The sequence below is a fragment of the Prosopis cineraria genome, unplaced genomic scaffold (genome assembly GCF_029017545.1).
Source record: "Prosopis cineraria cultivar Desert tree isolate PC_DT_omini unplaced genomic scaffold, ASM2901754v1 PC1, whole genome shotgun sequence".
Taxonomy (NCBI): Eukaryota; Viridiplantae; Streptophyta; class Magnoliopsida; order Fabales; family Fabaceae; genus Prosopis; species Prosopis cineraria.
In genome coordinates, this window is record NW_026555332.1 from 6668246 (window position 1) to 6681140 (window position 12895).

The 12895-nt window shown below is 28.6% G+C and overlaps 1 protein-coding gene and 1 pseudogene across 1 annotated transcript; both read right to left on the bottom strand.

Moving 5' to 3' along the window:
- Positions 1–2116: 2116 nt before the first annotated feature.
- LOC129308321 (uncharacterized) lies at positions 2117–2672 on the bottom strand. Its single transcript, XM_054949404.1, has one exon. The coding sequence runs from the start codon at positions 2638–2640 to the stop codon at positions 2275–2277; it is 366 nt and encodes a 121-aa protein (XP_054805379.1). The 5' UTR covers positions 2641–2672; the 3' UTR covers positions 2117–2274.
- Positions 2673–10896: 8224 nt separating this feature from the next.
- On the bottom strand, positions 10897–11611 carry LOC129307765 (NAD(P)H-quinone oxidoreductase subunit 1, chloroplastic-like; annotated as a pseudogene).
- Between the last annotated feature and the right edge of the window lie 1284 nt (positions 11612–12895).

Genomic DNA, 12895 nt, shown 5'->3' on the forward strand with positions numbered 1-12895 from the left:
AATCAAACAATTTCAACATGTTATGTTTACCGTATCAATAATTTCAACCATACAATTTTTGAACAATTTTAACTGACTATAAAAACGAAAGGAAAAAAAAATGCAAGTCCTAAAAGAATTAACCTTAACTCAAGCCATTTTAAAAGAATTATAAAGTTATGCCTAAAAGTTTTTTATGCAAAAATCTTCCATTTTTCAGCCTGCCTTTCATAATAGTACAAGATTTAAACGGATATTCCGAAGGACCCCGACCCACCCTTATTAATAGCTTTAACGAAAGCAACATGACACTATATAATCAATTAGGAGCACTTCTGGTTTAATTGGAACGTGTCATGCTCATAAACTTTAATTTGAAATTGAAACTCGACCGCAAATTCATAGACAATTGAGAAAATAATTAAAGAAAACTAAGGATTTAGTTACCCGATAATGTGAACAAGATAAAATAAAGCAAGCTAAAAGGGTTGAAGCTTTCACCATTGTTATGGAGCTTCATTTTACTGCACTATGAATTTGATAGGGAAGATTTGTATAGGACTTCATTGATATAATAACTTCCACAAGTCTTTTTTTCTTTCTTAGCACTCGTGGAGGAGGCATTTATGACTTCTCATTAATTATTTATTTATGACTCATTAATGCATTAATGCCAATGCAGTTTACCTATCATTAGCAATAAACTAACATAAAAATCTGCTCTCTTCGAGCTCAAAGACTTAAGAAGACGAATATGGTTCATACAGAGAAGATTCTTAAGAATTGTAGAATCCATGAACATGTTGTGAGCAAAATTACCAGTTTTTGGCATTTTGTCGTAAACATGCTTAAGAGAAACTTTCAAAACCCGGGAATATATGCCAGGTTTATTGGACTATCTATTTAAGTCTCTTTTTAGGGTTCTGGCTTTAAAAGTTGGGTATTTTATATAAAAGCTTTTTCAGTCCGGCCTATTTAAATCTTGAAAAAGTGGATTCGGGCTCATGATATTTATTTCGGCATGTATTTGGGTTTATCCTAAAAATGAGATATTTTTATTTTTAAATTAAATTTAGACATTAAAACATGTGTTTATACTTTAAAATTAAATTAAAATTACTTATTTTTTTATTTTTGAAATTATAATTTGTATTATATGAAATGGATATGTAATATTCTAATATAAAATCTAATTTTTAAAAAATTTAAAAATAAAAATAAATAAGGGTTTACATGTTTAACCATGATATTGATATTAAAAAATGCCTTATTTTAAGAGCTTAAGCTCATAAAGGCGAAGCTATCATAAGGGCCAACCCTCTTGTTTAATTACAGGCTTTACCTCCGAATTCTTCATCAAAAGACATCTAATATCTGCACAATCCTAAAAGACAAGGCTATGGACTTTGGTCATGCATATTCGTGATTGATGTACAGCCTCTATAGAGTCAGAGCACAACTCCCTCAATTTTAAAACATATTATACACTCCTTTTAATTTTATTCATGAGATAGAAAGAAAATAATTTTGTTCCATCCATATTATAAGTTATCATATCATTAAATTTGTATCACAAAGTTTTCTATTATACCTTCAATTAAATGTTGGTAAGATAAAATATATTATTCAATTATATGTTAATTTAATACGAACAAAATTAAAAATTTATTAAATTTTAGATAAATTTAACTGGTTTTAAAGGTTTTTTCTTAATTTCAACTGGTAAAATATGCTAGAAGTGAGCTATAAAAATACCAGTTACTTTACCAAATTTACCCCAACCCTAGAACTTAATAAATATGAAAGCAAATAATTTACGTCTTCATTAATTCTTGCCCAGATAGTGTGTACGCATGTGTTTTCCCTCTCTCTCCTAATCAACATTAGTGTTATAACATCTCTGTCGCAATTGCTAAATGGTGATTATGAGGTACCTAAACCTGATATTGTCAAATCTAATTGTACGAACTCTTCTAACTGGTGAAGACTTCGGATTAAACCAACTTAAGCTATGATACTTGTCAGCATCACAAGTATATATAGTTAAATATTAATTCATAATTAAAACAAAAACAAAACAAATAAATCTTAAAGGTAATTAATTAATATCAGTTTCATCATTACATATAATCTCCTCCCCTTTCACTGATTACATGATGAAAACCTAGAGAGTAATGAAAGCTCGTAACTTCAACACCAGACACACGAGAAATAAGAAGAAGGCGTTCACCGTCTTGATAGAGTTAAAGAGAAGCACCCCAGAAGATATGAACACACTCAAAGTAACAAGAAGCATCAAAACCATAGCAAAACAAGGCTCACACTCATTAAATAACCCTGCAACAATCCTACGACCACACAAACATGCTCCCCATATTCACCCACGTAATACTTTCTCTCCCACTCCATCATTCCTTCTTCTTCTTCTTCTTCTTCTTCTTCCTCGTCGTTGTTTTTCTCCATCATTTTCATCTCTCTTATTCGCAGTCTCAGGACGATCATGTTCTCATCCACCAGCCTTCCCCACCGGTGATGCTCTCTTCCTCCGCTTGCTCTCACAACCACCTCGCCGCCTACACGGTGCTGTCTTCTCCGGCATGGTGGTGATGCCAATGATGTCCAGCTCCGGCAACACAAGGGAAGAAGAGCCCGTGCCTTCATTATCGACAGATAAAAGAGAGATCAATTATAAGATCTGTCAATGCTTTTAGTACACATGTAAGGAGTGTTTTAACATTAATTAAGGAAATTAAAAGATGTAAATCATACTTATAGATTAAGTTGCGTGTCCTTAGGAATGATAATTTTATCATGACTTGCTCCTTTTGGCTGGTCTTATTTATAAGATAGATAGAGTAGAATTTTTCCATTCTATTTATGATTTATATATGTATAATTAAATTTTTGTCACAAGTTCTTTTTATTCTCATTAAATATTAATAAAAAAAATACGTTATTAAAATGTGTATATTTAATAGTGAAAATGTTTAAATTTTTAGATGCAATTAAGAGTTTTAATATTTTTAGTAGTTTTGATAAAACGTAATAGAAGCAGTGACCTTAAATAGGGAGTGCTTCACATTAACTTGGACAAACTTGTAAAAAAAATCCTTTTATAATAATTTAAATGGACAGATAGACTCTTGTCCCCTTGAGAATTTTGTGAATTAATTATTTTATTCTCTTTCTCTCAAACTTCTACCTTAATATTCTTAAATAATAGATTATAACATAAATATGTTTAATCTAAATTAAAAATTAGACTTGAAAATTTAATTAGCATTTCATGATCTCATACATTTAAAATTTTTTTACTCTTCATTCAAAATATAAAGCATTTTTCATGCAAACTTTTAATTAATAGAGTGTTTCACCTAAATTAGCTGATGAGTGATTTATTTGGAGTTTGTTTTTTGAAAAAATAAACTCATTACTTATATATAAAAAATTAAATATATTTTATAGTTTTTAACATTCAAATGAGAAAAATGTCTTTAATGTTTTAGCGAAGAGAGTATTTGATGTTATGTTTGAACCAAAAAACACAAAAAACTATAAACCAAAATCTAATGTATTAATTAATTGACTAAGAATATAAACAACAATTACCGCTTACACCAAAAAAATAATAAACGATAACAAACGCGGAACCGCGTGAAGATCTTACCTTCCCCACCCCGCGGGCCCGGGGAACGTGTAAGTTATTATTAGACTATGTTCATACCCAATTGAGTGATCCTTTAATTTCGCAAGCAAAGTCTCAAGCACAGACCAAGAAAAAAAAAAAATTTATGATTGTACTTAATATAAGTATCACATGCATGTAGCATTTAAATTATTAAAATTTAAATCAATGATTTTGAATTTATATCCCACTCTAAAATTAATAAATAAGTAACTTTATCTGAACGATTGATTTGGATTTCAACAGTTTAGATGCTACAAGCACTCAGTGCTGCACTAAATACAATCACGAAATTCAGATCTATCAAAAAAGTTCAGAACTTGGATGAGTGAATGTTTTGGCTGTAACCTGATGATTGATTTTAAAATTAAACCTCAATGAAGGAAAACAAGTGATTAAGAGCATGTTTAGATCTTATTTTTAAAAACTTTTTTTTTTAAAAAATAAAAATTCACATCCTCGACCAATAAAAATTAATTAAAAAAATAAAAACTTTTTTTAAGAGCAAGTTTAAATTTAATTACACTTAAAACTGTTTTCATTTTCTCTTTTTTTTATTTTCTAATTACATTATATTTAATTATTGAAAATTATTATCACATCCTCGACCAATCAATATCATAAGTCACTATCATTAATGGCCAGCAACTATGACAATCAGTTATTTTTTTAATTTTAAAATTATTTTAAAATTAATATAATTAAATAGATTTTCATTTTTTGTTTTGAAATTTTAAAATTATATTGCCAAAAAGTTTTTAAAAATAAAAAATAGTAATACAAACAAACAGGTCCTAATTGATTGACCCCCTATCTTATTGAAAAGGGCATTATGCAGTTTATATCATTATGGTCTTTTTGGACTGAATTCTTATATATGATAGTGTATAGTTAGTGGTGCATACACAGCCGAAAGGAAACCATTTTAATTAATATAGTTGATAAAAGTGTAAATGAAAGTGATGTTAATATATAAGATTTGAGTCTTTCTGATGAAATTTGTCAAAGCAACCGACGGATAAATGAAAGGGAAAATGGGGGAGTGATAGATATGTCTTAAAAGGGACCAATTAATTCAACTTATATTCCAATTGCCAAATTTCATAAATTTGTAAGTTCAGTTTTTAATCTTACAATTTCGTCGTGATGAATTTGTAATTTATATTTCAAATTTTGATGGAGCAAATAAATTTATTATTTTTCAACTATATTAAAATTTAAAAAAACTAATTGTAAATTCATTACAACGAATTTGTAAATTATTAAAGTTTGACATTTGAAACTTAAGTTAAATTAATTAATCCTTTAAGAATCTCTTTATCATTCTCTCAGGAAAAATTATGGTTAGGTTGCAAAAGAATCGTTGAATTAATAATAGATTGAGTTCTAAAGAGATTCTAAAATGTATTCAACCAAATCCCACGAGTCCTTCTTCAGTCAATTAGGTGAATTAATAGGGGGTGTTCATGTGCCTTGAACCATTCTCTATCAAATGCTATTGCTAAGATTTGGTTATGAGAGATTCTATTATGACTTACGACTACGCTTATAGAAAAGTAAATATATAGACACGCACAAATTGGTACACGCGATCTACATCAAACAATAATTTGGACACTAGAATTTTTGTACAACCACCCATATAAAGAACACAAGCTTTGTACATTTTGAGATAAACTGATTAGTGTCTACAGTTTTTCGTAGCTCTGCATTAAAAAGAAAAAAAGAGTGTGTCCCCCTCTTGATTCTCAATGAGGAAACAAAAGTTAAAACAAATAAATAAATAAATAAACTGAGGACAAATGGGGAACTAAACAAGATGAGACACGTGCAAGCCTTTGGAATAAAGATTAATTTAGGTTCTATTCATAGCACACTTAATTATTTCTATGTTCATCTTTATGTTCTTATTAAATAATAGGAAAAGTTTATTAAAAATAGAATAATTTTTTTTGTCCTTATTAGAGAGTAGAGGTAAAAATTTATTAAATTTTAAATAAAATTATAAAATTTAAAGTTTTTTAATTTTGATGAAATATATTAAAAATTTATAAATAAAATTAGAAGGAGTATAAATTTGTTCTTCTCTAACTTCCTCAAAAATTCTTCTGCCATCTCCCCACTCTCTATTGACTAGTGCCCCCCCCCCCGCCACACACACACACAAATAAAATTTAGAAGCCACATTCAGGTCCTTTGAGATATAAGTGTTATTTGAAATTAGAGTGTAAAGAATAATATTTTTATTTTTAATGTATGATCAATTTAATTATTGAATAAGTAAATTATAGTTGTAAAAAATTAAAATGATAGTTGTAAAAATTATAAACAAAATAGTTATAAAAAACTAGTGTCAAACTTTAGTAGTGACACATGATCGATTTACCTATTAGATAGGTAAAGTTATAGTTGTAAACTATTAATCAAGTGATAATTTTAAATTATGATAAGGTAGTAATAAATAATTAGCATTAAATTTTGTTAGTAATGTATGATCAGTTTAACAATTAAATCTATAAATTTATAATTGTAAAATATTGAAATAATAGTTGTGAATTACTGAAAGTTAGTTATATACACAATTAGTTTAATTTTAAACTTGTCACATATAATTAGTTTAACTATTGAATATATGAAGTTAAAATTGTAAAATATTAAAGTGATAGTTGTAACCTATTGATTGATGTAATATATTTTAATAGGGGTATTATTATTTTTATATCCTAATTTTAAATTGTACTCAAGTCTCAAGAGACTTGACTGCACCTTTTGAATTTTATGACATTTATTTGAAAACTAGATTTTTACCCCGTGCGATGTACGAGTAAAAGAGAGACAGTAGAATTTAGAATTTTTTTTCTATTTTGAGCACGGGTTTTTGTCAGTAAAAAAATGGTATTCGTATATGGTTTTTTGAAACATATCAATAAATTAGACCCATGCTTCGAGTTGTTTCATGCATGCATAAATAAACTCGAACACTCAAGAAATCTATCGAATAGGTGGATTCACACCTCTTACAACCAACACAATCCTATGTTCTTAGAGCAGAAGATATTTGCTTAGCTTTACATCCATCCCAAGGTATCATTTCTAATACATCTGTGGGGCAGGCTCGAAACACATTGAGTACATCCTATACATGTATCATAAATCTTTACCGAATGTAACATTGGCTCTATTAATTTTTGAACATTAGCAATTTTCGATCTAGTAAACTTGTAAATGAATCATATATTTCGACACTAGATGAATCAATAATTTACCAAAATTTTTCTAATTAATCTACCTCTAGATCAATTCATAAGACAGGGCCAAGATACTTTGATTTCTTACGTTTTTGTAAAGATGATCGTACGTTATCATACATGTGAATTTGAATTGATAAATATCCAAATTTCAATATTCAAAATTCAAATTTTTTTTCTGATTAATACTATTTATTCAACAAATTTGATTGATTAATATGAGTTAATTTTTTGTTACGATAAATTGATGAAACAATAGCCGGTCCAATAGCTGCTTCAACGGCTACGATAGCTATAACAAAAATGAAAAAATATCTCCTTTTAATTGGCGGCTATCAAAAAAATCAGAAAAAGTTATGAAATTTATATTAATCGCATTCAATATAAGTTCAAGACACATAAGGACTCTAACTATATTTCGGCTTATGATCAATCCATAGATACCAATAGAAAATAAATAGGCACTCAAAACAAGTACATATTCGAGCATTATTAACCAACTCCTTATCAATTTCGATTCATTTCAATATGAACAACACTTCAATAGATTCAATTGACAAGGGAATATAACAAGTACAGACCAAAAGAAGATATTTGTAATAAGTGAAATAAGAAAATGCTTTTAAACATAAGCAATCTTTCACTTTCCCATTCACATGTAAAATTCAAAGGAAATGGAGATAAAATAAATACAACAAAATGTAATTTAGATTGATATCACTAGTTCTATTCTTACTAGCGAGCCACGACAATTGCACCTATCAAAGCAGCTAAAAGAATTATTGAAATGAGTTCAAATGGAAGAAAAAAATCTTTTGATAAGTGAATTCCAATTTTGTTGACTATTGTTTATCAAATCTTGCTTTATAATTTGATTTGATCTTGTAGTCCAAATAATCCCATACCATGATGTATCTGGAATTGTAGTTATTAGTGAAACAAAAATACTTGTACAAACCACCAAAGCAACTCCATCCCTAACGGTCCAAAGATGAAAATCTTAGTAATATTCTAAACCATTTATGAACATCACAGCAAATATGATTAAAATGTTTATAGGTCCTACATAAATAAGTAGCCGTGCTATAGCTACAAAATGGGAGTTTGATAAATATAAAATAAAGATATACAAACAAGAGCCAATCCCAATGAAAAGTAGAAAAAATTGGGTTGGTAAATAATACTACTACTCCTAGACTTCTTAATACAAGACCTAAGCCCAGAAAGATTAAACGAAAATCATGTATCAGTTCAGGTAAATCTATTAGATGTAAAATAAAAGATAAATAAATTGAATTTTATGACCTTATTGATATGACCAGAAAAAATTTTATATACTAAATTCCTAATTGAATTAAATCCTAAGGTGTGAATTCATCTAGGTACAGGTATAGGACTAATCTAATTCTTTATATGAACGAGTAGTTTGAAACAGTTTTGAAACTATAAACTATATTAATAAATCATATAAATCTTTTAAATAAATAAAGAATTTTATTTGAATTGAATGTTCAAATTATATAATCGTCAATTATTGATATTGGTAAACGGCCCAAAGCAATCTGATCATAATTCAATTTGTGACGATCATAAGTCGAAAGTTCATATTTTTCAGTCATTGATAAATAATTTGTTGGACAATACTCAATGCAGTTACCGCAAAATATACAGATCCTGAAATCAATACTGTAATTAAGCAATTGTTTCTTTTGAATATCAGTTTCCAGTTTCCAATCAACAATGGGTAGAACTATAGGACATACACGAACGTATACTTCACAAGCAATGAACTTATCAAATTCAAAATGGATTTGACCGTGGAAACGTTTCGATGTTATTAATTTTTCATAAGGATATTGAATAGTTACAAGTAAACGATTTGTGTGGGCTAAGGTAATCATGAAACTTTGACCAATGTACCTTGCAGCTCTTACTATTTATTGACCATAATTCATGAACCCAGTTACCATAAGGAACATATCGTGAATATCTATGAATATTTTTATTTTGTTTCTTTCTCTTGTTTGAGACAAGTTATGAATATAGAATATCAATCTTTTATAGTGAAAACAGTCAAAATGAAGTTGTTAGTAATAGATTACCCAAAGAAATTGGTAAAAGAAATTTCCATCCAAGATTTAATAATTGATCCATTCTTAGCCTAGGCAAAGTCCATCTTGTTGTGATAGAAAGGAACAAGAACAAATAAGTTTTAGCTAATGTAATAAAGATACCAATTGTAGTTCCAAAAACTCCACATGTTTTATTTATTTCAAAAGCTCAAAAATAAATATGTATAGAATAGAGATATTCCAACCACCCAAGTAAAGAACTGTTACAAATAATGAAGAAACTAATAAGTTTAAATAGGAAGCAATGTAAAATAAACCAAATTTAACACTCGAATATTCGGTTTGATAACCTGCTACTAATTCTTCTTCTGCTTTTAGTAAATCAAAAGGCAAACTTTCACATTCTGCTAAGGAAGAAATTAGAAAAATGAGAAAACCTATAGGTTGACGCCATAAATTCCATCCCCAAAAACCATATTTTGCTTGCGCGTCAACTATATTAACTATACTTAAACTGTTAGATAATCCTAGTCGATGATAACATTATTGTTCCCATCGCTATTGCAAAACCATACATGAGATTTTCACCTCATACAGGCTCCTCAAAGGCCATAAATAAATCTAAGGGACCGGGCCAGTTATTTGTCTTGATATATCCCTAGGATAGATAGGATTCAAATCCATTAGATGATCCTGAAATAGATCAATTGAATTATGTCTGTTATAATAATAAATATGAAAAGGTACTTCTGAATTGATCTCATCCCTTAATAATTTGAATTTGTTTGACTAACAATTGAATTCTTTAATTTAATAAAATACTTCTTTAGAATTCTCAACAACCCGTCGTTTTTTATTACATAAAAAAAATTAGACACTAGCTTATCAATTATGACAAATTGTATTTCCATAAATATGGATATAAGAAAGAATCTAAAGGGATCCCTCTTTTTTTTTAATTTTATTCTATTCTTTTGTATTTTTTGGTTCCTATTCTTCTCCTTTTTTATGTGCAAAACAAAAAGGGACTTAAAAAAAATTAAAGGATTATTTCATTTCTGATAGTTATTTATTTAATCAATGGATAGCAGCATACTCTGGATTAGAATTGTGGGGAGTACTGCTTGATTTTTTCTACCAACTTAAAGCCCTAATTTGTATTCTTTTTATATTATGCAGAAATGCTCTTTTAGAGAATTTACATAATCTCCATTACTAATCCTTTGTGTATCTTGGTGTTTTTAACCATCCACATATTTTTTAGCAATTTACCTTTATGGTAATACATCTATGGTAATTCATACAAACAATAGTGAAAACTCAATAAGGTTGGTCTTCCGAGCCCGCTTCAAAACAGGATGACTAATTAACCAATTTTGGTGTAAACGCTTTCTTCCGCTTATCATTTTTTTCCACTTAATTCTTATACATAGAAAATGAGACTAAATATTTTTACTATGGATTCAAATGAAATTCAAATCATAGTATATTAATTCTATATATTAATAATTAGAATTGATATTAAGAATTTTAAATAATTTTCTATTAATTTATATTAATATTCAATATTTATTATATTCTTAAATATTATATATTAAAAAATATCTATTTTTTATTTTATTAATAAATATTGAATATTGAATTTCATTGAATTTCAATTTCATTAAATTAATAATTAAAATTAGAATATTTTAGATATTGAATATAAGAATATTAAATCAATGAATAATGAATAAATAGAAGCTGTTTTATTTCACTCATATAACTATCTGATTTAGTTCATCAATCCGAATTTTGAATAAAAATAATAAAAATCCAAAATTCAGATATTTATTCCAATTTTTCTACCCCTTTCTTATAAAGAAGAAAAGAAATAAAGATGAAAAGAAAGGAGCATGAAAAAGTTTCTATCTCATTGAATCACACATAGAGATACTAATAACACACATAAAGTTAATGGTATTTCATAACTAATCGATTGAGTAGCAGCCCGTAGACCACCCAAAAAGGAATATTTATTATTTAACCCATATCCTGACATAAGAAGTCCAATAGGAGCAATGCTCGAAATAGCAATCCATAAAAAAACACCAATATTGAGATTAGCTAAAACAAAGTTATAGCTAAAAGGAATTACTGAATAGCTTAGTAGAATTGATATGACTGATATGGATGATCTAATATTGAATAAACAAAAATCTCCTCTAGATGGAATAAGATTCTCTTTAAAAAGTAGTTTTGTTCCATCTACTAGAGCTTGAAGAACTCCTAAAGGACCGGCATATTTAGGTCCGATATGCTGTTGTATCCCTGCAGATATTTCTCTTTCTAACCCATACAATCACTAGCACACCTATTGTGATTCCCAATACAAGAGTCAAAATAGGGACAAGTATTCATATAATTCCATAGACCTCTTTTAAAGATTCCAATCTAAAAAAAGAATTGATATCTTGTACTTCTGTTGTATCAATTATCATTTCAACGATCAACTTCTCCCATAATGATATCTATGCTACCTAGTATTGTCATAATATCAGCCAATTTTATTCTTTTAACTAACTGAGGAAGAATTTGCAAATTGATAAAACCCGGGGGACGAATTTTCCATCTCCAAGGAAAACCATTTTGATCCCCTATTAGAAAAAATTCCTAATTCCCCCTTTGGGGCTTCAACTCTCACATAAAGTTCTTGTTTCGGTAATTCAAAAGTCAGAGATGGCTTTTTACTAATTAATTGATATTCAAAATCATTTCATTATAGATCCTTTTCTCTATCAAAGCAGTGGATTTCTAAATTCTAATATGGCCCTCCCGAAATTCCTTCCAGAGCCTGTTGAATAAGTTTTATGGATTCTACCATTTCACCAATTCATACTAAATTATAGCTAATGAATCTCCTTCTTTTTGCCATTGAGCTTCCCAATCAAATTCCTCATAATATTCATAATGATCAACTTTACATAGATCCAATTGTATTTTGAAAGCCTAAAGCATTGGTCTTGATAAACCCTAATTTATTACTTCCTCTCCGTCAACAATGCCTACTCCCTCAACCCATTCTAAAAAAAATAGGATTTCACGTAGTAAGTTTTTGATATTCAACAACCCTCATTAAAAAATAATAGCAAAAATCCAAACATTTATCTATCCAGCTATGAGGTAGATCAGTCGTTACCCCTTCAATATGAAAAAAATTATGCATTATTCTCATACCTGTGGCAGCTTCGAATAGATCATATATTAAATCTCTTTCTCTGAAAATATAGAAGAAAGGGGTTTGTGCACCAATATCTGCCATAAAAGGTCCCAACTAGAGTAGATGAGAAGCTATACGACTCAACTCTAACATAATTACTCGAATATATCTAGCTCTTTTAGGTACTTGAATGTTTCCTAACTGTTCCGGTCCATTTACAATTATTGCTTCTGTGAACATAGTAGCTAAATAATCCCAACGTGTTACATAAGGCAAATATTGTACAATTGTTCAGTTTTTTGTAATTTTTTCCATCCCTCTATGTAACTAACCCAATATTGGTTCACAATCAATAACATCCTCACCATCTAGAGTAACAATAAGTCAAAGAATACCATGCATTGATGGGTGGTGAGGACCCATATTGACCATTATGAGGTCTTTTCTTGTAGCTGGGGCATTCATAGGTTTTTCCTCGATTCGTTCTTCCATGAATTGCTTAAAATAAAAATTTGGTCATAAAAGTTCAAGATCTAATAAATCGAATAATTCAAAATGACTCTTCAAATTAATTAGTTTATGGCTCCTAAATATCCAACTGATTAATTAATTTTTTATAACGTATTCCATTTTTCTTTGACAAATAAGACAGTAGTTGTTTTCATTTTCCCAGAATTTTACATAAATCCCTTTGAGATAAATAGTCTTTTCT

Excerpts from the sequence above, each read along its gene's own strand:
- LOC129308321 (XM_054949404.1), bottom strand. The coding sequence starts at position 2,640 with ATGAAGGCACGGGCTCTTCTTCCCTTGTGTTGCCGGAGCTGGACATCA.